Below are 27,507 nucleotides of genomic sequence, written 5' to 3'. Positions count from 1 at the left end.
CCAGTTATTAGACCTTTCAGACCAGTTGGCATGAGGTACCTGGAGCTTTGCAATTACTTTATTCACTCTCGTATTCTTGAAGATATCCTCACAGTATACCCAAAATTTGCCAGTGCAGGCTATTAAACACATGGCTCTGTATGACTAACCATCCTGCGAGATGGGAACTTGTATTACCACTGCTACCTTATACAATCTTGTGGTGTTGATATTCTCAAAATGCATCCGGAGTCTGCCAGTGCAGACCGCTTATCACATGCCTCTGTATGACTAACCATCCTGCGAGATGGGGACTTGTATTACCACTGCTACCTTATACAATCTTGTGGTGTTGATATTCTCAAAATGCATCCGGAGTCTGCCAGTGCAGACCGCTTATCACATGCCTCTGTATGACTAACCATCCTGTGTGATGGGGATTTTGGCATCACGTAGCTAGCTTTGTGACATACTCTGTACTCCCCTTTATATAGTCTAGGGTACCTGCACAAATGCAGATGTACCTAAACGTGCTAATAATAATAATAAAAGTGTATTCTGACACTGACACAAATATACCTAAATATGTTGATAATATCCCAACTTGCACACAACATAACCACAACGTAGTTACAATGTTGCATCAGAGTAACAATTATAGAAATAACACTGGTTATTTTGAGCGTGGGGTTTGAGTTTATATATACACTAGCTACGTATATATATATATATATATATATATATATATATATATATATATATATATATATATATATAATAATGTGTGTGTGCAAGTAATCTTTGTATACTCATGTTTGTGTGTGGTTCATCTGTGGTGTATGGTGGTTGTAAACCTCAACCTTATCCACTTCTTCATCCACCACAGTGATCCCTGTGGCACATAGTCTACATACATGGTGTCCTCCTCAACACTGATCTCAAAATTAGTGTCTCTTTTGATCAACTTTGCCACTTCCCTCCTCCTCCTCCTCCCTTGTCTTTATCTTCCTTCCTAATATTGTTTGGGGAATATTGCATTAGTGACAATGTCAGATATTTTAGTTTCTACTATTGCTACTACATCTGGGTGTATATTCTCAGTTATTTCTTTGATTTAGTCTACTTCTTTTATATTCCATCGACATGCGTGTGTCAGTTTTTCATTGTTATGTTGGTCTTTGTTCAGGAAACTGGTAGCGTGGGGCCGAGGTGTACTAGTCTTAAGAGTATTTTGTACACAAGATAACTTGATCCCACTGTTTATGATATCTTTAACACCAAATAATAATAATAAAATAGTTAATCTACACAGCTGCTCCGTTCTAATTTGGACGTATTTCGCCTGGAGGTGACCGCTGGGACCAGACCTGGTCCTCGGGCCGCGACCTCAGGTCAGACCTCAGCACCGAGGACCAGACCTGGTCCGCGGGGCCAGGTCTGGGCTGTGGCAGGTGCTCCTGCAGCATCCTCAGTCTCGTCTTCTGCCTCCTTGTGTCGACTTATTCACCATCGTCACAACATGTGGTTTTGTCTCGTGTGATTCTTCTCTCTTATTTCCCTGTGGCACTTGCTAAACTGCATTTAATGCTCAGATACAATGAACACTTATTTCATCGTGTATTGTTCTAAAATGTATATCTATCACTATTGTAGTAGGTCTGCCTCTGTTGCAACAGGTCTGCCTCTGTTGCAACAGGTCTGCCACTGTTGCAACAGGTCTGCCAATGTTGCAACAGGTCTGCCACTGTTGCAACAGGTATGCCTCTGTTGCAACAGGTCTGAGACTGTTGCAACAGGTCTGCCTCTGTTGCAACAGGTCTGCCACTGTTCCAACAGGTCTGCCACCGTTCCAACAGGTCTGCCAATGTTGCAACAGGTCTGCCTCTGTTGCAACAGGTCTGCCACTGTTGCAACAGGTCTGCCTCTGTTGCAACAGGTCTGCCACTGTTGCAACAGGTCTTCCTCTGTTGCAGTATATTTTCCAATATTAGATAGGACTGACAATGCTATAATAGGTCTGGTTTCCTTGCAATAGGTTTTCCACTGTTACAATTGATCTGCAAATGTTGAAATGTGATCACTGTGTTTTAATAGGATTGTCGCTGTTGCAATGACCCTGCCACTGTTGCAACGGATCCCAGTCTATTAACCTTGCCTCTGTGGTAATGGTCTTGGCGCTCTCGCAAGACAGATTTAATGCAAATGGGAAAAAAAACATTAACAAATGTACGCTTAACCTAACCACGGCGCGTCCCCAGTGGCGGGTACAAGGCGTATATATATATATATATATATATATATATATATATATATATATATATATATATATATATATATATATATATATATAAGGCGTATAAAGCTTTCTTCGCTTATAAAACATTGTGGAGCGTATATATTGGACGCTGGGCAGGCGCTAAGAATATACTTACAATCACCAAGCAGCTGGTGATTGTAAATTCCCTAGTGATTCACCATCGACTCATGAGCATTTCACCATCGACTCATGATCGATTCACTAGCGTTTCAAGATGAGTTACCCCGTGAGTGACTAAGGGTTGGCATATGGTCCCGACCAGCGGTGAGTCAAGATGAATAACGTCCCGTGACTCACCGGCAATTATCAAGTGTCACGCTAGCCTGGTGGTGCAACACGTCGCCATAAATGAGGTAAGTGTGCCACTAAGTGCCACTTAAGTGCCACTAAGTGCCACTTAAGTGCCACCGGGATTGTTACTGTGCTCGCTGGCGTTTAAACCACCGACAGATGTGTGCCACAACTCAGTGTGGAAATCACATCCTTACGCACTCGGCCATATGCGCGCGCACGCGCACACACAGGGCGCTGGTTGCTGAGTGGACAGCACGCTGGACACGTAATCCTATGAACCGGGGTACAATTCCCGGCGAGAAACAAAATGGGCAGAGTTTCTTTCACCCTGATACCCCCTGCTACCTAACAGTAAATAGGTACCTGGGCTGCTTCCTGGGTGTGTGTGTGGGGGGGGGGGAAAGTTAGTAGTTAGTAACAGTTAATTGACAGTTGAGAGGCGGGCCGAAAGAGCAGAGTTCAACCCCCCGCAAGCACAACTAGGTGAGCACAGTGATACACACAGTGAAACAGATTAGCGGTGAATGACTGGCAAATCACAGTACACGACTGCACCGTACACTGTATTGCAACAACCAATATATTACTACAAAAGCCACGACGCGAAAGTACCCGAGATGAGGTACACAGTGACGGTGCCAGTGGTGGGGGGATGCCAGTGGTGGGGGTGCCAGTGGTGGGGGGATGCCAGTGGTGGGAGGTGCCAGTGGTGGGGGTGCCAGTGGTGGGGGGATGCCAGTGGTGGGGGGTGCCAGTGGTGGGGGTGCCAGTGGTGGGGAGTGCCAGTGGTGGGGGGTGCCAGTGGTAGGAGGTCCCAGTGGGAGGAGGTGCCAGTGGTGGGGGGTGCCAGTGGTAGGAGGTCCCAGTGGGAGGAGGTGCCAGTGGTGGGGGGTGCCAGTGGTAGGAGGTCCCAGTGGTAGGAGGTGCCAGTGGTGGGGGGTGCCAGTGGTAGGGGGTGCCAGTGGTGAGGGGGTGCCAGTGGTGGGGGGTGCCAGTGGTAGGAGGTGCCAGTGGTAGGAGGTGCCAGTGGTGGGGGGTGCCAGTGGTGAGAGTGCCAGGGAGCGCTTGAGGGACCATTTGACAGTCATAACAGTGCCAAGGGGACCGCACCAAAGTGGTCATACCTTCTCCTCGTCGACGGAAGGATAATTAGAGTTGTAAAGGCAAGGATTAAGCTAATTACAGCCACAAGTGCCGGCCAGGACTCAAGGCCGCCCGCGCCCTCGCTCTACCTTCTTCCAGCGCTAAAATTAATTCCGGGTCGCGTTCTAAGGATAAACAATTGTAAGGCCTATACTGAGCCCTGACAAGGAGGGAGTCAGTCTGCGCGCGCGCACGCACACACACACACACACACACACTCGCGAGCGAGTGCCATGACTTCTGCTCTCTGCTGTGGGGGGAAAAAATAGTAAATTGCATGTGTGGGAGAGGCAGGTATTGCTTCATAAGAAAGGTGTTGTGTTGTAATGACATTCTCGAAAGTTTTTACAAATGACTTATACGAAATTTTGCGACATCGAGCTGAGGCAAAAGGCAAGTCCGAAGCTTTGTTGTCTGATGGTATTTTATTGTTTAGTGTCGCGTTGTTATTGTCAAGACCCGTTTGTTGCAGGAGGCTGTTGAGGTGTTAGTGCGCGCACTCTGCTCCAGCAGACGCTGCACTCAACACCAGCAGCAGCAGACGCTACACGCAGCTCCAGCAGACACTACACGCAGCTCCAGCAGACGCTGCACTCAACACCAGCAGCAGCAGACGCTACACGCAGCTCCAGCAGACACTACACGCAGCTCCAGCAGACGCTGCACTCAACACCAGCAGCAGCAGACGCTACACGCAGCTCCAGCAGACACTACACGCAGCTCCAGCAGACGCTGCACTCAACACCAGCAGCAGCAGACGCTACACGCAGCTCCAGCAGACGCTGCACTCAACACCAGCAGCAGCAGACGCTACACGCAGCTCCAGCAGACGCTACACGCAGCTCCAGCAGACGCTGCACTCAACACCAGCAGCAGCAGACGCTACACGCAGCTCCAGCAGACGCTGCACTCAACACCAGCAGCAGCAGACGCTACACGCAGCTCCAGCAGACGCTACACGCAGCTCCAGCAGACGCTGCACTCAACACCAGCAGCAGCAGACGCTACACGCAGCTCCAGCAGACGCTGCACTCAACACCAGCAGCAGCAGACGCTACACGCAGCTCCAGCAGACACTACACGCAGCTCCAGCAGACACTACACGCAGCAGGCTAAGCGCAGGGAAGTTTGTGCTACCACAAGCGTAAATAAAGGACCTGTGGCATCCCACCACCTCTATCCAGGTCGCTTCTCACCAGTGGGAGAGGTAACTTTCCTGTCTCTTCCTGCTCCAGCCACTCTTCCACGCGACCCTCGCTCCTATCCCACTCTCGCTAGCCCCCCTCCTCTTCCTCCTCAGTATTGCCTCTTGACCTCTCCTCCCACTCTCGTGTTCCTAGCCTCTACGCCCTAGAGGCTAGGTCAGAGAAATGGCTGAGGACACGTAGAACCTTCACTTTACAGGGTCGTGGGGGACGACCCGTGGACCAAGTCATGGTGGCTGGCCCCTGGACCGGATTGTGGTGGAGGACCCGTAGATCGGGTCGTGGCGGAGGACCCGTGGACCAAGTCATGGTGGCTGGCCCCTGGACCGGATTGTGGTGGAGGACCCGTGGATCGGGTCGTGGGGGACGACCCGTGGACCAAGTCATGGTGGCTGGCCCCTGGACCGGATTGTGGTGGAGGACCCGTAGATCGGGTCGTGGGGGACGACCCGTGGACCAAATCATGGTGGCTGGCCCCTGGACCGGATTGTGGTGGAGGACCCGTGGATCGGGTCGTGGGGGACGACCCGTGGACCAAGTCATGGTGGCTGGCCCCTGGACCGGATTGTGGTGGAGGACCCGTAGATCGGGTCGTGGGGGACGACCCGTGGACCAAGTCATGGTGGCTGGCCCCTGGACCGGATTGTGGTGGAGGACCCGTGGATCGGGTCGTGGGGGACGACCCGTGGACCAAGTCATGGTGGCTGGCCCCTGGACCGGATTGTGGTGGAGGACCCGTGGATCGGGTCGTGGGGGACGACCCGTGGACCAAGTCATGGTGGCTGGCCCCTGGACCGGATTGTGGTGGAGGACCCGTGGATCGGGTCGTGGGGGACGACCCGTGGACCAAGTCATGGTGGCTGGCCCCTGGACCGGATTGTGGTGGAGGACCCGTGGATCGGGTCGTGGCGGAGGACCCGTGGACCGGGTCGTGGAGGTGTCTTGTTTACTGTATGGCTCCGTCTGGCGCTAGGGAAAAAGAGAGCAGCTTCGCCAGTCGTCAAGGGAGAAATAGGAAATTATTGTGTTGATAAGTCTTATTCAAATGTTAAGTTTTTCATTGTGTACGTGAAGCTGCCCGGAGCCATGTGTGTGGCTCAGGTCTACCAACAGCCTGGAGCCATGTGTGTGGCTCAGGTCTACCAACATCCCGGAGCCATGTGTGTGGCTCAGGTCTACCAACATCCCGGAGCCATGTGTGTGGCTCAGGTCTACCAACATCCCGGAGCCATGTGTGTGGCTCAGGTCTACCAACAGCCCGGAGCCATGTGTGTGGCTCAGGTCTACCAACATCCCGGAGCCATGTGTGTGGCTCAGGTCTACCAACATCCCGGAGCCATGTGTGTGGCTCAGGTCTACCAACATCCCGGAGCCATGTGTGTGGCTCAGGTCTACCAACATCCCGGAGCCATGTGTGTGGCTCAGGTCTACCAACATCCCGGAGCCATGTGTGTGGCTCAGGTCTACCAACATCCCGGAGCCATGTGTGTGGCTCAGGTCTACCAACATCCCGGAGCCATGTGTGTGGCTCAGGTCTACCAACATCCCGGAGCCATGTGTGTGGCTCAGGTCTACCAACATCCCGGAGCCATGTGTGTGGCTCAGGTCTACCAACAGCCCGGAGCCATGTGTGTGGCTCAGGTCTACCAACATCCCGGAGCCATGTGTGTGGCTCAGGTCTACCAACATCCCGGAGCCATGTGTGTGGCTCAGGTCTACCAACATCCCGGAGCCATGTGTGTGGCTCAGGTCTACCAACATCCCGGAGCCATGTGTGTGGCTCAGGTCTACCAACATCCCGGAGCCATGTGTGTGGCTCATGTCTACCAACAGCCTGGAGCCATGTGTGTGGCTCATGTCTACCAACAGCCTGGAGTCAGGTGTGTGGCTCATGTCTACCAACATCCATGTGTGTGTGTGGCTCATGTCTACCAACATCCATGTGTGTGTGTGGCTCATGTCTACCAACATCCATGTGTGTGTGTGGCTCATGTCTACCAACAGCCTGGAGTCAGGTGTGTGGTTCATGTGTTGGAGCGAGCAGTAATGTAGTGTTGCGTGTGGTGTTACGAGGAGTGGAGGCGAGTGTGTACTGTGTTGGGCAACAACTGCCAACACCTGTCAGTGGTCAAGCTAAATATATGCGTCAGGCGGCCATCACGGGCCGTTTACTACTTCATTTGTAGCAAAATTGCCGCAAAAGAAGTGTTTCATGAACCCTGGGCTCTAGGAGGCTCGAACCGCGGACCCCCGCATGTGTGAGGCCGGAGCTCTATTGACCATTTTGCCAGTTGTGTAGTCATCTAATTGTTCTCTCCTAACCGTACTTGTTCTTGCTGCCATGCTATGCTACTCACTCTTCAGTCCAATAGAGTGTAGGTGCTTCTCAGCCATATATATATATATATATATATATATATATATATATATATATATATATATATATATATATATATATATATATATATATATATATATATATTATTTATAATGTGTCTATGCTTCACCCTGAAGTTAATTTCCGTGTGCTAACTACAGTATGTACAATTGTAAGTTCTTGATTGTCCTATTTCCTCTAGTATTTTGCAAGGCTTGATCATGTCTTCCCTGTTTCTTCACTTTGTCTATAACGTGAGGGGAGGAAACAAGTCCACTACGGGCTCACCATAGCCCGTGCTGCTTGCAACTTTTTGTTCCCAGTAGCTGAATCGAAAACAAATACAAGAGAAGGAAAATTCTTTTGATCTTTTCTTCATAAGTCGGCCGTCAGGAACTTGTCTGGTGGCCTCCCTGTGCATTTTCTCATTTGGCTTTGTGTCGGGCGCTAATGTGTGTGTGGACGCTGGCGCCGCGTATCCGGAACTGATATTACATATGTAGTATTCAAGGTGACGACATATGTAGTATTCAAGGTGACGACATATGTAGTATTCAAGGTGACGACATATGTAGTATTCAAGGTGACGACATATGTAGTATTCAAGGTGACGACATATGTAGTATTCAAGGTAGCGAACCACTACTCGTTCGGATTGCTCAAGGCAGTCGATATGTTGGTCAACATATGTAGATGACGGTATGATTCTGGCCTCGGGAATGTGTGTGAGAGATTGCGGCAACCCGTCCTGCTAATACAGCGTCGCATGTTGACGTATACTCTACCTAAGGGCAAAAGGTGTCGTACTAGAAAATGGCAGCGGCTCGCGAAATTGACGTACTGCCCCCGTTTTCTGTTTTGGGTCCTGTTGGTAGGTGAGGATAAGGGGGCACTTTAGCACTTTAGTTTAGCACTTTTAGCCCACAGTCTGTCCGGGAGTCACAGCCAGAGAGGTAGCCTGGCGCCCCCTCGCACGTTCAACCAGTCCTGGCGATGGTCCCATGATAACAGTTATCACGATACAGCCTCGTCATAAAGACTGTTGATCAAATCATCATAAGTCATCACATTATACTCGCGCCACCAGTCCTGGAGATCATCACAGGATTACCATTATCATGATGCTCCCATATGACATTTGCAACATTTTCCAGTGACAACGTATGTTGAGCTCCTCCCGAGACGGACAAGCCAACATACTCAATAAAGCCAACATACTCAAGAAAGCCAACATACTCAAGAAAGCCAACATACTCAAGAAAGCCAACATACTCAATAAATAAAACGATATATAAAGGAACATAGCGGTACTGTAATAATTATAGCGCCTTCTTCAATATTTTATATTCAGATCTGGAACTATTTGTCTAGACGTGACTAGCGCGCTATCTAACATCTGCCCTACAGTCAGGTCTTTACCCCCGTGTGTGTGTGTGTGTGGGTCAGGTGTGGACGCTGACCTGTGTTTTCACCTAGTTGTGCTCGCGGGGGGTTGAGATTCGGCTCTTTGGTCCCGCCTCTCGACTGTCAATCAACTGGTGTACAGGTTCCTGAGCCTACTGGGCTCTATCATATTTACATTTGAAACTGTGTGTGGAGTCAGCCTCCACCACATCACTGCCTAATGCATTCCATCTGTTAACTACTCTGACACAGAAAAAGTATCTTTCTAACGTCTCTGTGGCTCATTTGGGTACTCAGTTTCCACCTGTGTCCCCTTGTTCGCGTCCCACCCGTGTTAAACAGTTTATCTTTATCTACCCTGTCGATTCCTCTTAGAATTTTGTAGGCAGTTGGGTTTGGACGCTGATCTGTGAGTGTGTGTTGGGTGTGGACGCTGACCTGTGAGTGTGTGTTGGGTGTGGACGCTGACCTGTGAGTGTGTGTTGGGTGTGGACGCTGACCTGTGAGTGTGTGTTGGGTGTGGACGCTGACCTGTGAGTGTGTGTTGGGTGTGGACGCTGACCTGTGAGTGTGTGTTGGGTGTGGACGCTGACCTGTGAGTGTGTGTTGGGTGTGGACGCTGACCTGTGAGTGTGTGTTGGGTGTGGACGCTGACCTGTGAGTGTGTGTTGGGTGTGGACGCTGACCTGTGAGGGAGGTTGCTGAGGCGACCTGGTGACCCACAAGAGGCACCATGCCAGCAGTTCCTGGAGGCGGTGCCACAGCAACTCACTCACACATACACATAAAAGGACTTCCTCAACTCATGACGTATGCTGCCACATCCGCACAGGCGTACGACCTCCAAGGGTACGACCTCCAGGGGTACGACCTCCAGTGGTACGACCACCAGGGGTACGACCTCCAGGGGTACAACAACCAGGGGTACGACCTCCAGGGGTACGACCTCCAGGGGGTACGACTTCCAGAGGTACGACCAACAGGCGTACGACGTCCAGGGGGTACGACCTCCAGGCGCACGACCTCCAGGAGTACGACCTCCAGGCGCACGACCTCCAGGAGTACGACCTCCAGGCGTACGACCTCCAGGAGTACGACCTCCAGGCGTACGACCTCCAGGAGTACGACCTCCAGGCGTACGACCTCTAGGCGTTGCTCAGGGCGGGTTTCTCAAACCTACAACCAACCAGACTCCTTACCTTACATGTAAATAAACTCAAATAATGCTATAAAATATTGACGCAATTAAGTGGGATCGAACACTCGTCTCTGGACACCACAGAACCATCTCTTCAGCATTTCACCATAGATTCATCAAAGTATTATGATTTCATTGTTTAAAAGCTGTATTTTGGGGCGCCCTTATATCTGAATTTCCATATATTATATATATTTTCATATGTAACATTAAGAGCCTCACCGCACCAGTACTGACCCAGTAGGCTGTGTGTCTGGTGTACTGGTGCGTGTCTTACTGAGGCGCAGTACCAGTGAGTACCAGTACCAGTACCAGTGAATGGAGGCCACAAGAACGCAACTCTTTTTCCCTGTCAACTGCTTGAAAATAGATAGAAATGGTTCACATTAAACTGAACAAAACATGGTCGGGTCGAGTGTGTCGCTCTGGGTGACACGTGATTCCGGGTGACACGTAACTCCGGGTGACACGTAACTGACGACTGACACTTTCACACCTGACATTGAAACACACAAGCTGTGTGAAAGTGGCGGTGTTGTGACACTTTCTGAGGGGGAGGAGGGGAGAGCTGGGTCGCCCTCTCACTCTGCTCTCTCACACTTCACGCTCCTCACGTTATCGTCCGCCGCGTCCGTCGGAATTCCGGCGTATTAGCGAAGCAGAACACCACCGTACTATCGACGTATTCTGGGATTAGCGAGACTCAGGGCTGGCTTAGCGGGGAGCCTGTATAGGCTTTCGCTTACTTCGACTGTCGCAGACTTGACGCCTATCAAGATGGAAGAGCGGGCAGCCCAGACAGCCTCCTGTCACACCTCTTCCATATATATCCCCTTCCTGTACAGCCCTGGTGGCACACTCGCTCCATACCTCGTCACCAATTTGGTCTGGGTTCGAGCCCTTGACAGGGAGGATTGACTTGTCACGAATTTTCTTCGCCTAGTAGTCATTGGGGATGTGGTTGTAAAGCGTTTGGTGGGGTCGTGTTCCAGGGAAACTAGGAGGGTAAGGCTTACCGTGAGCTATGGGACGGGGTAGCTGGTGGCTGGAGAATCAGGAGGCCTGGTCGACGACCGGGCCGCGGGGACGCTAAGCCCCGGAAGCACCTCAAGGTAACCTCAAGGTATGGGAGCCAGGAGACGTCTGCTCCTGTACCCACCTGTGTACAAAGAAAATAGGAGTATCTATTGATGCTTCTGGTAGTCAGTTGTTGCCATATATGTGTCAGGTAGTCAATTGTTGCCATATATATGTGTCGGGTAGTCAGTTGTTGCCATATATATGTGTCGGGTAGTCAGTTGTTGCCATATATGTGTCGGGTGGCACCTTCCTAAACCCTGGCATTATCCTCGTCAGCCGTGTCATCAACAAGAGATATGTACACCCGCTTCTGTGTGTGTGTGTGTGTGTGTGTGTGTGTGTGTGTGTGTGTGCGTGCGTGTGCGTGTGCGTGTGTGTGTGTGTGTGTGTGTGTGTGTGTGTGTGTGTGTGTGCACTCACTTTAGTCCTGGACTATGTTCAATGACTAAAGTTATATATTATACATATACACATACATGTAATTAGTTTCTGGCATTTTTCTTGGTAGATGTGTTGAGACTCGTGTCTCAAGGAGAACCAAAGAAATAAATCTTTGCTTAAAAGGCAAAACGCAATTGGTGTTAAGGGTTAAGACGCTACGAGAAGTGTCAGGTGTTGGGCAGGACGGTAAAGATGGCCGAACGAGGTCGTACCTGAATTTAGGTGTATGGGTCTAGTTGTTCTTGAGGGGGTTGAGCTCTGCTCTTTCGGCCCGCCTCTTAGATGTCAGTCAATCAACTGTAACTAACTACTAACTAATTTTTTTTCCACACACACACACACACACACACACACACACACACACACACACACACACACACACACACACACACACACACACACACACACACACACAAACACACACACACACACACACAGGAAGCAAATCCGTAACAGCTGTCTAACTCCCAGGTACCAATTTACAGCTAGGTAAACAGGGGCATTCAGGATGAAAGAAAGTTTGCCCATTTGTTTCTGCCTAATCCGGGAATCGAACCCGGGCCACAGAATTAGGAGTCCTGCGCGCTGTCCACTCAGCTTCCAGACCCCCCCCCTAGGTGTGAGTATATATATACATGTTCCCGCCAAGAGTGCGCGCCACGACACGCAGCTCCGCCCTCCCCTAACAACCTCAACACATTCTTAAGCTGCATCTTACTCCTAGTGATGCAATGTGCTTGTGGTGTGCCTGTGGCCGAGGAACTTGATGGCCGAGGTCCCGGCCGAGCCGGGGGGGGGGGGCAAGGCGATCTTGGTGGATAGTTTGGTAGATCCGGCCGCCTCTCCACCAGGTGCTAATTCAGACTCGCTTGAAGCAGTTTGTAAGAACTAGAGGGAGTGAGAGTGAGCAGACTATAGTGGGTTGCATCTCGCCCAAAGGTCATACGTTGGTCTAGGCCTGTACTAGGGAACGCCAGAACACCAAAATCCTTCCAATCCTGACTCATCCACCACCCCCATCCTCATCCACCTAATAGAACAAGAACTCAGCAGTATGATGTTATAGTGGCCAGAATACGCCTGGGATATGGACGTGGATATGGATATGGACTCTTGTCCCCTTTCCCTGACTGTGATGTCCCTGGACAAGCAGCAGTAGGGGGGGGGGTGAGAGCGTGGTGGTCACCAGGTGACCTTGAAGGTGACCCAGTTTATGTCACTTGTGGGTCAACAGCTGACGCTCCTCCTCTCTTCCCTCTCTCCTCTCCTCTCTCTCCTCTCCCCTCTCCTCTCTCCCTCTCCTCTCTCCCCTCTCCCCTCTCCCCCACCTCTTCCATTAGGGAGAGAGAGTGTGTGGTGTGAGTGAGGGAGAAGGAAGGAAACTGTCAGGATAATGCTCCAAGCCATTACGACTATATAGCACTGGGAAAGGGGTCTGGATATGACTTGGGATGGGACGGGGGGAAGGAATGGTGCCCCAACCACTTGTGGACGACGGTCGGGGATTGAACGCCGACCGTCGCTCTACCGTCCAGCCCAAGTGGTTGGACAGGAGAGGAGGGAGAGTGGAGAAAGCATCTTGGGGGGAAAGGCGTTTGTTAACTGAGTGGGGAGGGTAGGGGGGGGGGGGAGAATGCCCACTTTGCTGAATGAGTGCCTGGGTGTGTCCTCACCTTCCCCCTAGTGTGCGTACCTCCCCCCCCCCCCCAGGGTGTGTACCTCCCCCTAGTGTACATAAGGAATGTAAGATATATTCCTGCCAAAAAATAAATAATACCTCCAGGTATGTATACCACCTCCTTGTGTGAGTATTACCCCCTGGTGTATGTAACACCCCCTAGTGTGAAACACCCCTAATTTCTGCAAACCCCTGAGTGTCTGTAATACTCCTATTGTGTGTAAAACCACCTATTCCGTATTAGCCCCTATTGTGCTTACACTTATTAGTGTGTGTAATATCCCTACAGTAAACAATACCCCCCCTAGTGTAACACCCTTTTAGTGTCTAATAGCCCCTAGTGTGTGTGTAGTACCCCTAGTGTGAGTAATGCCTCATACTGTGAGTTCTCCCTCCTAGTATGAAAGGCCAGGAGCACTCTTGTAGGTCAATAATGCACTAAGATGTATCCCAGTGTCGTTATATGATGGTACAGGGCGTCTCATGATACAGGGCGTCTCATGATACAGGGTGTCTCATGATACAGGGCGTCTCATGATACATGGCGTCTCATGATACATGGCGTCTCATGATACAGGACGTCTCATGATACATGGCGTCTCATGATACATGGCGTCTCATGATACAGGGCGTCTCATGATACAGGGCGTCTCATGATACAGGGCGTCTCATGATACAGGGCGTCTCATGATACATGGCGTCTCATGATACAGGACGTCTCATGATACAGGGCGTCTCATGATACAGGACGTCTCATGATACAGGGCGTCTCATGATACAGGGCGTCTCATGATACAGGGCGTCTCACGATACAGGGCGTCTCATGATACAGGGCGTCTCATGATACAGGTCGTCTCACGATACAGGTCGTCTCATGATACAGGGCGTCTCGTGATACAGGGCCTCTCATGATACAGGGCGTCTCGTGATACATGGCGTCTCACGATACAGGGCGTCTCGTGATACAGGGCGTCTCACGATACAGGGCGTCTCGTGATACAGGGCGTCTCATGATACAAGGCGTCTCATGATACAGGGCGTCTCATGATACATGGCGTCTCATGATACAGGGCGTCTCATGATACAGGGCGTCTCGTGATACATGGCGTCTCACGATACAGGGCGTCTCACGATACAGGGCGTCTCACGATACAGGTCGTCTCATGATACAGGGCGTCTCACGATACAGGGCGTCTCATGATACAGGGCGTCTGATACATAGCACGAATCAAAAGCATGAGCAGCTGTCAGTATTTATCCAGTTACCCCGCCATCACCAGACTCAATCTCTCATTCCCATTCTATGTTATTTTTGCGACACGTTAATATCCCTGTGAAGTAGACGACCATCTGCGTCGCCAAGGCCAGCATATGCTTACGGTAAGACCAGGCAGCATATGCTTACGATAAGGACGTAAGACCAGGCAGCATATGCTTACGATAAGGACGTAAGACCAGGCAGCATATGCTTACGATAAGGACGTAAGACCAGGCAGCATATGCTTACGATAAGGACGTAAGACCAGGCAGCATATGCTTACGATAAGGACGTAAGACCAGGCAGCATATGCTTACGATAAGGACGTAAGACCAGGCAACATATGCTTACGATAAGGACGTAAGACCAGGCAGCATATGCTTACGATAAGGACGTAAGACCAGGCAGCATATGCTTACGATAAGGACGTAAGACCAGGCAGCATATGCTTACGATAAGGACGTAAGACCAGGCAGCATATGCTTACGATAAGGACGTAAGACCAGGCAGCATATGCTTACGATAAGGACGTAAGACCAGGCAGCATATCGCAATGATTACGAGGTTGGGCGCCCTTAAAGACGTCGCTTGCTACACGTCTTCGTACATAGTTAATTAAGGTCATCAGCATTTCGTAACGAATATTTAGTAACATTTCGAAACAACGTGAAGGATATACTTCAGGAGCATCGCACAGTATACTCCAAGGACAGGATATACTTCAGGAGCACCACACAGTATACACCAAGGACAGGATATACTTTAGGAGCATCACACAGTATACACCAAGGACAGGATATACTTCAGGAGCACCACACAGTATACTCCAAGGACAGGATATACTTCAGGAGCACCACACAGTATACTCCAAGGACAGGATATACTTCAGGAGCACCACACAGTATACTCCAAGGACAGGATATACTTCAGGAGCACCACACAGTATACTCCAAGGACAGGATATACTTCAGGAGCACCACACAGTATACTCCAAGGACAGGATATACTTCAGGAGCACCACACAGTATACTCCAAGGACAGGATATACTTCAGGAGCACCACACAGTATACTCCAAGGACAGGATATATACCAGGAACATACAAGCAACATACAAGCTGCAGTTACTGAAAGAATACAATCAGTCGCATTACAGAGTTGGCTGAACGTTTAGGTGTGGTGAGGAGACGGGAGAGTGGCACCCAGCACGGGAGAGTGGCACCCAGCACGGGAGAGTGGCACCCAGCACGGGAGAGTGGCACCCAGCACGGGAGAGTGGCACCCAGCACGGGAGAGTGGCACCCAGGACGGGAGAGTGGCACCCCAGGACGGTGGCTTGACACACTTATCTATCTACCCTGGCATGGCTGTCTATCTACGCTTACATGACCGTCTATCTACGCTGCTTTGGCACTCTGGCTAACAACAGTATCTTAGTACTGTCGAACGACAGTGCCTGGCACTCTGTCCAGCGACCACATCCCTGTCCTACAGCGGCCCCCCTCCGCTTAACATGGGAGACGTCGTCAAGAAGCACTTTCACACGTGTCCTAAGATGGCCACCCTGCGCGCCCAGGCGGTAGAAAGTGCACAGGTTAACTACGGCCCTAGCCAGCCAGCCAGTAAGGAAGTAGGAGATGAGAGAGGGGGGGAGGGGGAAGTGAAAGTAGAGGGATCTCTACACTCTTATTGGATGAGAACCCAAGAGCTACAGTCTTGAGAGGAGCGAGGTTTAGATCTGTACAGGCTTGGTGCTGCTAAAGTTTGCCTAAAGTAGAGACCAGGAGCTACGTTTTTACCGAAAGGGTGGCTGGGAGATATAGTGCTGGTCACGTGTTTGGCAGCAACACTGTAGCTCACTGTCATTCCAACCTGTCCTCCTGCGACCTGTCCTCCTGCGACCTGTCCTCCTGCGACCTGTCCTCCTGCGACCTGTCCTCCTGCGACCTGTCCTCCTGCGACCTGTCCTCTTACAACCTGTCCTCCTACAACCTGTCCTCCTACAACCTGTCCTCCTGCAACCTGTCCTCCTGCAACCTATCCTCCTGCAACCTGTCCTCCTGCGACCTGTCCTCCTACAACCTGTCCTCCTGCAACCTGTCCTACAACCTGTCCTCCTGCAACCTGTCCCCCTACAACCTGTCCTTCTGCAACCTGTCCTCCTACAACCTGTCCTCCTACAACCTGTCCTCCTACAGCCTGTCCTCTTACAAAAAAACGTCGCATTTCGCTCGTACGCGTTACCTAAGGCTAAAAAAATTTTTTGTACTATTAAATGAAAGCGGATCGCGAAAGTGACGTACTGTCCCGTTTTCTGTTTTGGGTCCTCTGGTAGGTTAGGATAAGAGCACATAGGAGAGGACAAATTGACACCCAGCAAGACTGTGAGTACGAGCACTCAGCCGGCAAGACTGTGGGTCCCAGCACTCAGCCGGCAAGGCTGTGGGTCCCAGCACTCAGCCGGCAAGATAGTACAGTATGTTCTGGCCTCTCACATTTAGAGTTGCTCCCGATCTTGCTGTACACCGTTCACTGTACTCACCTAACTGTAAGACTTTCTCAATGGTAGTCTGACTCTCTCTTAAGATGAGCGTGTTCAGGGTAACTTAGATACTGAAGAGAGCAACCTCTCTCCTTATTGTTCCTGGAGCTGAGAGACATGACTTGACCCCTAGACTGACCCCTTGTACTCACTTAGTTGTGCTTGCGGGGGTTGAACTTTAGCTCTTTGGTCACGTCTCTCAACCGTCAATCAACAGGTGTACAGGTTCCTGAGCCTACTGGGCTCTATCATATCTACACTTGAAACTGTGTATGGAGTCAGCCTCCACCACATCACTGCCTAATGCATTCCATTTGTTAACCACTCTGACACTAAAAATGTTCTTTCTAACATCGGATGTGTTAGATGGTTGTGTTACGTTACAGTGGTCGTTACGGTGGTCGTTACCAACCAGCCGTAAAGATGTCGTTCCGGTCAGAGACGCGACGACGAGTCCTAAGAACTAATTTTCACACCATCTTGGTACATCTGCGGACATGTCAACAAACGTGACCATCTGAAGATGTCTCTGATGAGACGCCTCACGAAATGCCTCTACTGACTTGCCTCTCATAGTTCATATTTTGTAAAAAAAAATTAATTTAGTCAATGTAATGTCGTCATGTATATCTGGCTGGGCTACAAGTTCCTCTGGGAGTCTGCTCCTCCTGCTGACTGAATGTAAACTCTGTCAGCAGAACTGATTTACCTGCTGTTGTTGTTGTTAAAAACTCACTACCTGGAACAAAAAGTTCCAAGCAGCACGGGCTATGGTGAGCCCGTAGTAATTCTTTACCTGCTTTGCGTCACTATGTAATCGAGTGAGACAAAATCGCGGAATTCAGAGAAAACTCCATCAATGGTGAACTACCACAAATACACAAAGTCAAACTAACGTGTTATGTATGAATGAGAAAAGCCACTGGAGCTCCGAGGTGACTCGAACCCCGCCACCAAGGCGTTGCCAGCCGCAAGCTCTACCACTGGACCACCACGACTTGTTATAAGCTATATCACCTGGGAGTCTAGTGATGGAGAGGATGTGTGGTGGCTTGTACTGAAACCAGTCCAAGTTTCACGTATCACTCCCAAGCACTTGGGTGCGGGTGAAGCAGTTCAACACCGTACGCCCCGACATGAGATGAACCTATTATGTGCCTCTAACCCTTTTCCCCTCCTCTCCTTCCCCCCCCCCCCCGACACGAAATGGGTATGGATTGCATAATAAGTAACTAAAGTAACTAACTATTTAAAGTTAAGTAATACGCGAGTTCCACAGCAGTGCGACGTGTCCACGACTTTAGGTAAGAGGCGGAACTCCTTTTTTGTGTGTGTGACGGCGGAGCTCCAGGCACGGCACTGTTGGAGGCCCTCCAAGATAACACAATTACGAAAATGGTAACCTGGCTGCCCCTTCCATCGCTACTCGGGTGTCTTGTAGACGTTCTGCCTCGCCATAACACCCAGCAGTTGTCTGGCACAGTGGTGGCACCTACAGGTCCAGGTCAGGGTAGAGAGGTGTGTGTGAGTGAGTGACCTTGGGCCCTCCAGAGAGTAACCAAGTGGTCAGGCGTCGCCAGGCGCTGGACACTAAAGGAGTTATATACCGTAGAACACAGGTAGACTGAACTATACCTGAACACAATACCTGAACACAGGTAGACTGAACTATACCTGAACACAATACCTGAACACAGGTAGACTGAACTATACCTGAACACAGGTAGACTGAACTATACCTGAACACAATACCTGAACACAGGTAGACTGAACTATACCTGAACACAGGTAGACTGAACTATACCTGAACACAGGTAGACTGAACTATACCTGAACACAATACCTGAACACAGGTAGACTGAACTATACCTGAACACAATACCTGAACACTGGTAGACTGAACTATACCTGAACACAATACCTGAACACAGGTAGACTGAACTATACCTGAACACAATACCTGAACACAGGTAGACTGAACTATACCTGAACACAATACCTGAACACAGGTAGACTAGTCTCCTACTGAGACATACTGGTCGTAACTCCCACTCGCTATGTCTTCACCCACTAACTGCTATATAAGTTATCACACCAATATTGACGGAACAGTATTGCTCCTCGACGACGTCTGTGACAATATGGCTGTCAGTGTGAGTGAAATTGAAATTGAAATAAGTTTATTGAGGTAAAATACACACAAAGGGATGAGGTAGCTCAAGCTATTCTCACCCCGTTCAGTACATCGTGTTAACACAGACACACATCACAAGCAATAAACATATTACCGAACATTCTGAGAGATAAACATATACATTTCCTGTGAGTGTGTGTGTAGCATGATATGGGGAAGTGAAATAAATTATCAGGGGGGAAAGGGCCAAGCCATTACGACTATATATAGCACTTGGAAGGGGTCAGGATAAGAGATTTGGGATGGGACGGCGGGAAAGGAATGGTGCCCAACCACTTGGACGGTCGGGGATTGAACGCCGACCTGCATGAAGCTCTACCGTCCACCCCAAGTGGTAGGGCATGATTTCGGGAAGCCGTCTGCGCTGGGACATGTTGGCTGCTCCGCCAGGATATTCTCAAGAACACATGAGTAGACTCAATAATTGCAAAGGGGATCTAGGATCCTTTCAGGCGTAAGTTTGAACCCTCATCATCGGCCCTGGTGGATCTGTTCAGTTGTTGTTGTTGTTAAAGATTTAGCTACTCAGGACGAAGTGTCCATGTAGCACGGGCTATGGTGAGCCCGTAAATCTGTTCAATAATTACAAGGCTCCTCGACCTCATACTAGTAGGCCGCTTGGGGGGTGAGGTAGGGGTGAGGGAGAGTAGTGAGGGTGAGGGAATGTGGTAGGGTGAGTCAGGTGAGAGAGAGGGGGAGGGGGAGGAGTTACACAACAGTAGAACGTAACGTAGGCCCATACTTTCACCTGTTGCCTGCCCCCTCCCCCTCCCCCCCTCCTCTCCCCTTCACCCCATCACCCCCACTCCCTTCGGTATCGTGGGGGGGAAGGGGGGGGAGGGGGCTGATTGATTACCTAACTACTGGGGAATGAGTTGTGTTGTTTATGCCTCGCTCGTCAACGTTCATGTTGTTAGTTTAGTTTAATATGCACGTCGTACCCATCCTGTGGGTGGTGCTGGACACCGTACCCATCCTGTGGGTGGGTGCTGGACACCGCACCCATCCTGTGGGTGGTGCTGGACACCGCACCCATCCTGTGGGTGGTGCTGGACACCGTACCCATCCTGTGGGTGGGTGCTGGACACCGCACCCATCCTGTGGGTGGTGCTGGACACCGTACCCATCCTGTGGGTGGTGTTGGACACCATACCCATCCTGTGGGTGGTGCTGGACACCGTACCCATCCTGTGGGTGGTGCTGGACACCGTACCCATCCTGTGGGTGGTGCTGGACACCGTACCCATCCTGTGGGTGGTGCTGGACACCGTACCCATCCTGTGGGTGGTGCTGGACACCGTACCCATCCTGTGGGTGGTGCTGGACACCGTACCCATCCTGTGGGTGGTGCTGGACACCATACCCATCCTGTGGGTGGTGTTGGACACCATACCCATCCTGTGGGTGGTGCTGGACACCGTACCCATCCTGTGGGTGGTGCTGGACACCGTACCCATCCTGTGGGTGGTGCTGGACACCGTACCCATCCTGTGGGTGGTGCTGGACACCGTACCCATCCTGTGGGTGGTGCTGGACACCGTACCCATCCTGTGGGTGGTGCTGGACACCGCACCCATCCTGTGGGTGGTGCTGGACACCGCACCCATCCTGTGGGTGGTGCTGGACACCGCACCCATCCTGTGGGTGGTGCTGGACACCATACCCATCCTGTGGGTGGTGCTGGACACCATACCCATCCTGTGGGTGGTGCTGGACACCGTACCCATCCTGTGGGTGGTGCTGGACACCATACCCATCCTGTGGGTGGTGCTGGACACCATACCCATCCTGTGGGTGGTGCTGGACACCGTACCCATCCTGTGGGTGGTGCTGGACACCATACCCATCCTGTGGGTGGTGCTGAACACCGTACCCATCCTGTGGGTGGTGCTGGACACCGCACCCATCCTGTGGGTGGTGCTGGACACCATACCCATCCTGTGGGTGGTGCTGGACACCGTACCCATCCTGTGGGTGGTGCTGGACACCATACCCATCCTGTGGGTGGTGCTGGACACCATACCCATCCTGTGGGTGGTGCTGGACACCATACCCATCCTGTGGGTGGTGCTGGACACCATACCCATCCTGTGGGTGGTGCTGGACACCATACCCATCCTGTGGGTGGTGCTGGACACCGTACCCATCCTGTGGGTGGTGCTGGACACCATACCCATCCTGTGGGTGGTGCTGGACACCATACCCATCCTGTGGGTGGTGCTGGACACCGTACCCATCCTGTGGGTGGTGCTGGACACCATACCCATCCTGTGGGTGGTGCTGGACACCGTACCCATCCTGTGGGTGGTGCTGGACACCATACCCATCCTGTGGGTGGTGCTGGACACCATACCCATCCTGTGGGTGGTGCTGGACACCGTACCCATCCTGTGGGTGGTGCTGGACACCATACCCATCCTGTGGGTGGTGCTGGACACCGTACCCATCCTGTGGGTGGTGCTGGACACCATACCCATCCTGTGGGTGGTGCTGAACACCGTACCCATCCTGTGGGTGGTGCTGAACACCGTACCCATCCTGTGGGTGGTGCTGGACACCATACCCATCCTGTGGGTGGTGCTGAACACCATACCCATCCTGTGGGTGGTGCTGAACACCATACCCATCCTGTGGGTGGTGCTGGACACCATACCCATCCTGTGGGTGGTGCTGGACACCATACCCATCCTGTGGGTGGTGCTGGACACCGTACCCATCCTGTGGGTGGTGCTGGACACCATACCCATCCTGTGGGTGGTGCTGAACACCATACCCATCCTGTGGGTGGTGCTGAACACCATACCCATCCTGTGGGTGGTGCTGGACACCATACCCATCCTGTGGGTGGTGCTGAACACCATACCCATCCTGTGGGTGGTGCTGAACACCATACCCATCCTGTGGGTGGTGCTGAACACCATACCCATCCTGTGGGTGGTGCTGAACACCATACCCATCCTGTGGGTGGTGCTGACACCGTACCCATCCTGTGGGTGGTGCTGGACACCATACCCATCCTGTGGGTGGTGCTGAACACCATACCCATCCTGTGGGTGGTGCTGGACACCATACCCATCCTGTGGGTGGTGCTGAACACCATACCCATCCTGTGGGTGGTGCTGAACACCATACCCATCCTGTGGGTGGTGCTGGACACCATACCCATCCTGTGGGTGGTGCTGGACACCGTACCCATCCTGTGGGTGGTGCTGGACACCATACCCATCCTGTGGGTGGTGCTGAACACCATACCCATCCTGTGGGTGGTGCTGGACACCGTACCCATCCTGTGGGTGGTGCTGGACACCATACCCATCCTGTGGGTGGTGCTGGACACCGTACCCATCCTGTGGGTGGTGCTGGACACCATACCCATCCTGTGGGTGGTGCTGGACACCATACCCATCCTGTGGGTGGTGCTGAACACCATACCCATCCTGTGGGTGGTGCTGGACACCATACCCATCCTGTGGGTGGTGCTGGACACCGTACCCATCCTGTGGGTGGTGCTGGACACCATACCCATCCTGTGGGTGGTGCTGCACACCATACCCATCCTGTGGGTGGTGCTGAACACCGTACCCATCCTGTGGGTGGTGCTGCACACCATACCCATCCTGTGGGTGGTGCTGGACACTATACCTATCCTGTGGGCGGTACTGAACACCATCTTTCCGTACGGTGTCGAATGTTTCTGGTCTGTCTTCTCGTCTCCGTATAATCTTTTTACGTGTGAGTTACCCGAACGATGTACCGATGAGTTACAAGAAGAAGATCTCCAGATAAGTTACCCCCCTAACAGACATTTGTCTTCTCACAGAGCAAGAGACCTCCTTGACTTCTACATTCCTCGTCAGTTTTGCGTCACGTGCGAGCTTCAACACGTACGACCTTCCTTTCTCGGCCAGATTAATCACGTATAACAGGAATAGATTCTCTCGTCACATAACTCCTTGACGCGTCTCACTGTAATTCCCCTTATGTGAGCTTTTCTCTCCATCTTATACACCAGCGTCTTGTGAATACTTGTATCGGAAGGTTTTTGAGAGTCTAGGGAAGAGCAGTCATCCCATCCATCTTTCTCCTCTCGCATCCTGCTCACTTTCTCTCAAGAAATGTGTGTTAACTCCCTATTACAAAGTTTATCCTCTCCCAAGTCCTCCGTTATTCTTCTCTTGTTTACAGTCTCTGCTACGTGGCAAGGAAGGCTCCTCACTGCTACTGCTCCTCTACTGACTGCTGCCTCTTCTCTCACCATGGATTTTTGTTAATATTTTGACTACATATATATATATTATATATATTTTTTTAATTTTTCGAGATTTTTGAGTGTTCTAGACAAGATCTGAGGGAGTGGTGATGTGCACCTCTAGCCTTCTGCCGCCCTTCTTCGCCTCCTGTCACGCCGGTCGTCTTGTAGGTAGGGCGTGACCCTCCTGCAGCCGCAGGTGTGGAGTGTGTCTCCTGACCTGTCCTTGTAAACAGTATACCCCCTGCTGGCCACTGGCTCCTGGCCACCCATCTTCCCCTTCAGGACACCAACGTCATTTTGGGGGAGCACCAGGAGGTGACGCGGGTCATCGCAGCCTCCTCCCTCCTTCGGTGTGGAGACGCTCCTGTACCCCGTCTTCCCGTCCTCCTTCATCTTGGTCTGGCGCTCCTCCCTGTGATCAACATCAACAAGAACTATAATTTTTGCCCCTGGCTCACTTTGCCGCTGTGATTATAGTGTCTATTATTTACCCTTCAGTCGCATCTGTTTGTGTCGGAGGTGTTCCTCCTAAGAGGAACTTGTTGGGTCACAGAGTGCATGCTTGCTGGGGGTCACAGAGTGCATGCTTGCTGGGGTCACAGAGTGCATGCTTGCTGGGGTCTCAGAGTGCATGCTTGCTGGGGGTCACAGCGGGCAGACTAGTAAATCTACTCAACAGGAACGTGTTAAAAATAAATCCTGTTTTACTAACCTGAACATCTTTATGGACCCGGTAACTAGCTATTCCGGTCAAGAAGTTGCAGAATAAGTGCAAATATTCTGGTAAGTCGCGGTGTATACTTGCACTTCTCTACAGCTTTTAATTCTGCCTCATGACAGACTGGCGAGGAACTTACAAGCACCGAGAACACAAGGTAAAGTACTGGAATGGATTAAACAATAATTAAAACAAATACAAATAAAGAGTCGTTTATTTACACCTTGTAGTGCTACGGGTTTATTACAATAATGTATGGGTCGTCATCGTCGCTATTGAGCAGGTCGTAAGGTCACTTCCGTCTGGATATACCAGACTCGGATATACGTACCAGACTCGGATATACGTACCAGACTCGGATACATCTCCTGCAGGAACAGGTCAAAGCTCACAGGTTCAGAGCTAAGAACAGCATAACAAGGAGACACAGATGGAAGACACTAGACACAAATAGCTCACATAGATGTTAGAAACAAACTCTCCAATATTATAGTTCTCAATAAGTGGAATAGATTGAAGGAGTAAGTCACTGAAGCTTTCTAAAAAACAAAAAGTTATATGTAAATATGATAAAAAAGTGGGAACTGTATGGAAGGCGGCCCTTGGAGCCGGCGCTCGACCCTCGACCCTAGATGAGTCCATCCAGATAGATGCAATACTCTCCCCACCCCCCACCCTGGTCATACTGCAAGATCTTTGTTATATATCATGTAAAATGATACGATCCTGAACAGTTTATGTCTGTGTTGATGTAACTGGGGTTAGATGCTTGCTATAATCGTGTCAAGGGAGAATATATAATTGTTACGGTTAGATGAAGTGAAATTAACTCGCAGGAAGGAAAAATACATTTATATAATATCACCACAGGATATCCGTCTGCGGTTATACTTCCATCTCTGTATTTTGCAACAACGGAATTCTGGACCCATTACTTAGCCGGAGAAAATGGGAGGACCGTAAGTAACATTATTGCCGCAACAATTGTCTGTTGCCTACAGTAACAACACTTGTACCGAGCCATAAGTAGCGCGCCACAACAGGAGCCGCCAGTACTTGCCAGGGACCTCCAGTACCTGCCAGGGACCTGCCAGGGACCTCCATGAGCTGCCAGTACTTGCCAGGGACCTCCAGTACCTGCCAGGGACCTGCCAGGGACCTCCATGAGCTGCCAGTACTTGCCAGGAATGTCTAGGAGCCGCCAAGCCACAAAAACCTATTATAATCCACCAAGAGCTCTCTGGAGCCACCAGGGACCATCAGGGACCGCCAGAGACCGCCAGGGACCGCCAGGACCCTGACACAAGCCGCGAGAGGTTGCACGAAGGCGCCAAATTTGCCAAGAGTCGCCTGGAGCCGTTAAATGTCTTCAAGAGCCGCGTGAGTTACAAGGATCTGCCACGATCTCTCAAGAGTCGGTATGAAACGCCAAGTGCATAAAAAAGTCTATGTGAGCCGCAAGGAGCTGTTAAGAAGCCAACAGGCCTCTGTGCTTCTGCCAAGAAGCCAACAGAAGCTGTCAGAAGCCTTTAGGAACATTCAGGAACCTTCAGGAGCCTTCGAGAACCTTCAGGAACCATCAAGTACCTTCAAGAGCCTTCAGGAGCCTTCAAGAACCTTCAGGAACCTTCAGGAGCCTTCGAGAACCTTCAGGAACCATCAAGTACCTTCAAGAGCCTTCAGGAGCCTTCAAGAACCTTCAGGAACCTTCAGGAGCCTTCGAGAACCTTCAGGAACCATCAAGTACCTTCAAGAGCCTTCAGGAGCCTTCAAGAACCTTCAGGAACCTTCAGGAGCCTTCGAAAACCTTCAGGAACCATCAAGTACCTTCAAGAGCCTTCAGGAGCCTTCAAGAACCTTCAGGAACCTTCAGGAGCCTTCAACAACCTTCAGGAACCATCAAGTACCTTCAAGAGCCTTCAGGAGCCTTCAAGAACCTTCAGGAACCTTCAGGAGCCTTCAACAACCTTCAGGAGCCTTCAGGAGCCTTCAGGAACCTTCAAGAACCTTCAGGAACCTTCAAGAACCTTCAGGAACCTTCAGGAGCCTTCGAAAACCTTCAGGAACCATCAAGTACCTTCAAGAGCCTTCAGGAGCCTTCAGGAGCCTTCGAGAACCTTCAGGAACCTACAGGAGCCTTCAACAACCTTCAGGAACCATCAAGTACCTTCAAGAGCCTTCAGGAGCCTTCAAGAACCTTCAGGAACCTTCAGGAGCCTTCAACAACCTTCAGGAGCCTTCAGGAGCCTTCAGGAACCTTCAAGAACCTTCAGGAGCCTTCGTGAGCCGTCAGGGAGCCGCGAGAAGCCAACAGCAGCCGTTAGGATTCACAAGAAACCACCAGAATCCAACAGGAGCCACCTGAGGCCAACAGGTGGGCCGCCAAAGAGCTAACAGGAGCCAGCTGAGACCATTAGGAGCCGTCAGGATCCACCGGGAGCCACCGAGACTCTAAATAATGGCTCGCCTGACACACATATCTAGAGCTGAAGGTAACTGGTTGATGTTTGGGGTCAGCAGGTGATGCAACACTTTTTTTTCGTAACATGCATTCACTCTGTAGCGCCAACCGCAACCCGCTCTCCGCCGGCTTTTATGGTATTTCGTACTAAATGTTACCAACCACATAACCCCCCCCCTCACTACCACCCCACCACAACCCCCCTCCCCCCTCTTCCCGCGTACACACTAATTTGTTCTTCAGCTCGCGACTTTAAGCAACTCAAATCTGGCACCCCTGATTCCATATCCTCGCACAAATAATAATAATAACAAAAATAATGATAATACACAGAGAGTAATGACACTAATGGGATTTATCAATGACAAAATCCTCATGGATGGGGTCATGTTAGTGGGATTACTCTCTCTCTGTGTATTGGATGAGGGGCGTCAGAAGTGGAACATTCCTAGATGAGAGCCAGAGTGCATAAGGGGGGAGGAGGGGGGGGTGAGGAATGTGGGAAAATCCTGGTCTGGTTTGAGTGAAAGCCTCAGGAAACCCTCATGTGTTTAGTAGTACTCCAGGTTGTAATTCTTTTGGCCATGTGGTGGCCTGGTTGACTGGGGCGTGTGTGTGTGTGTGTGTGTGTTTGTGTGTGTGTGGTGTGTGTGTGTGTGTGTGTGTGTGTGTGTGTGTGTGTTTGTGTGTGTGTGTGGTGTGTGTGTGTGTGTGTGTGTGTGTGTGTGTGTGTGTGTGTGTGTGTGTGTTTGTGTGTGTGTGTGTGTGTGTGTGTGTGTGTGTTTGTGTGTGTGTTTGTGTTTGTGTGTGTGTGTGTGTGTGTGTGTGTGTGTGTGTTTGTGTGTGTGTGTGTGTGTGTGTGTGTGTGTGTGTGTGTTTGTGCGTGCGTGCGTGCGTGCGCGCGCGCGTGGGACTACCCACCGCATAAGTTCGAATCCGCAACGCGGCTCCTACGGATTTTCTCAACA

At 51.0% G+C, this 27,507-nt stretch overlaps 2 protein-coding genes across 2 annotated transcripts in view; both read left to right on the top strand.

Moving 5' to 3' along the window:
* LOC123759372 (very long chain fatty acid elongase 7) overlaps positions 1-27,507 on the top strand; it is a 139,752-nt gene that overhangs the window by 24,075 nt on the left and 88,170 nt on the right. The window lies entirely within an intron of this gene.
* Positions 25,499-26,443, top strand: LOC123759519 (involucrin-like). The gene has a single exon (XM_045744629.2). The coding sequence runs from the start codon at positions 25,499-25,501 to the stop codon at positions 26,441-26,443; it is 945 nt and encodes a 314-aa protein (XP_045600585.2).

The sequence above is a fragment of the Procambarus clarkii genome, chromosome 32 (assembly GCF_040958095.1).
Source record: "Procambarus clarkii isolate CNS0578487 chromosome 32, FALCON_Pclarkii_2.0, whole genome shotgun sequence".
Taxonomy (NCBI): domain Eukaryota; kingdom Metazoa; phylum Arthropoda; class Malacostraca; order Decapoda; family Cambaridae; genus Procambarus; species Procambarus clarkii.
The sequence above is the reverse complement of the archived record's forward strand: the minus strand, read 5'-3'. Positions and strand labels throughout refer to the sequence as shown.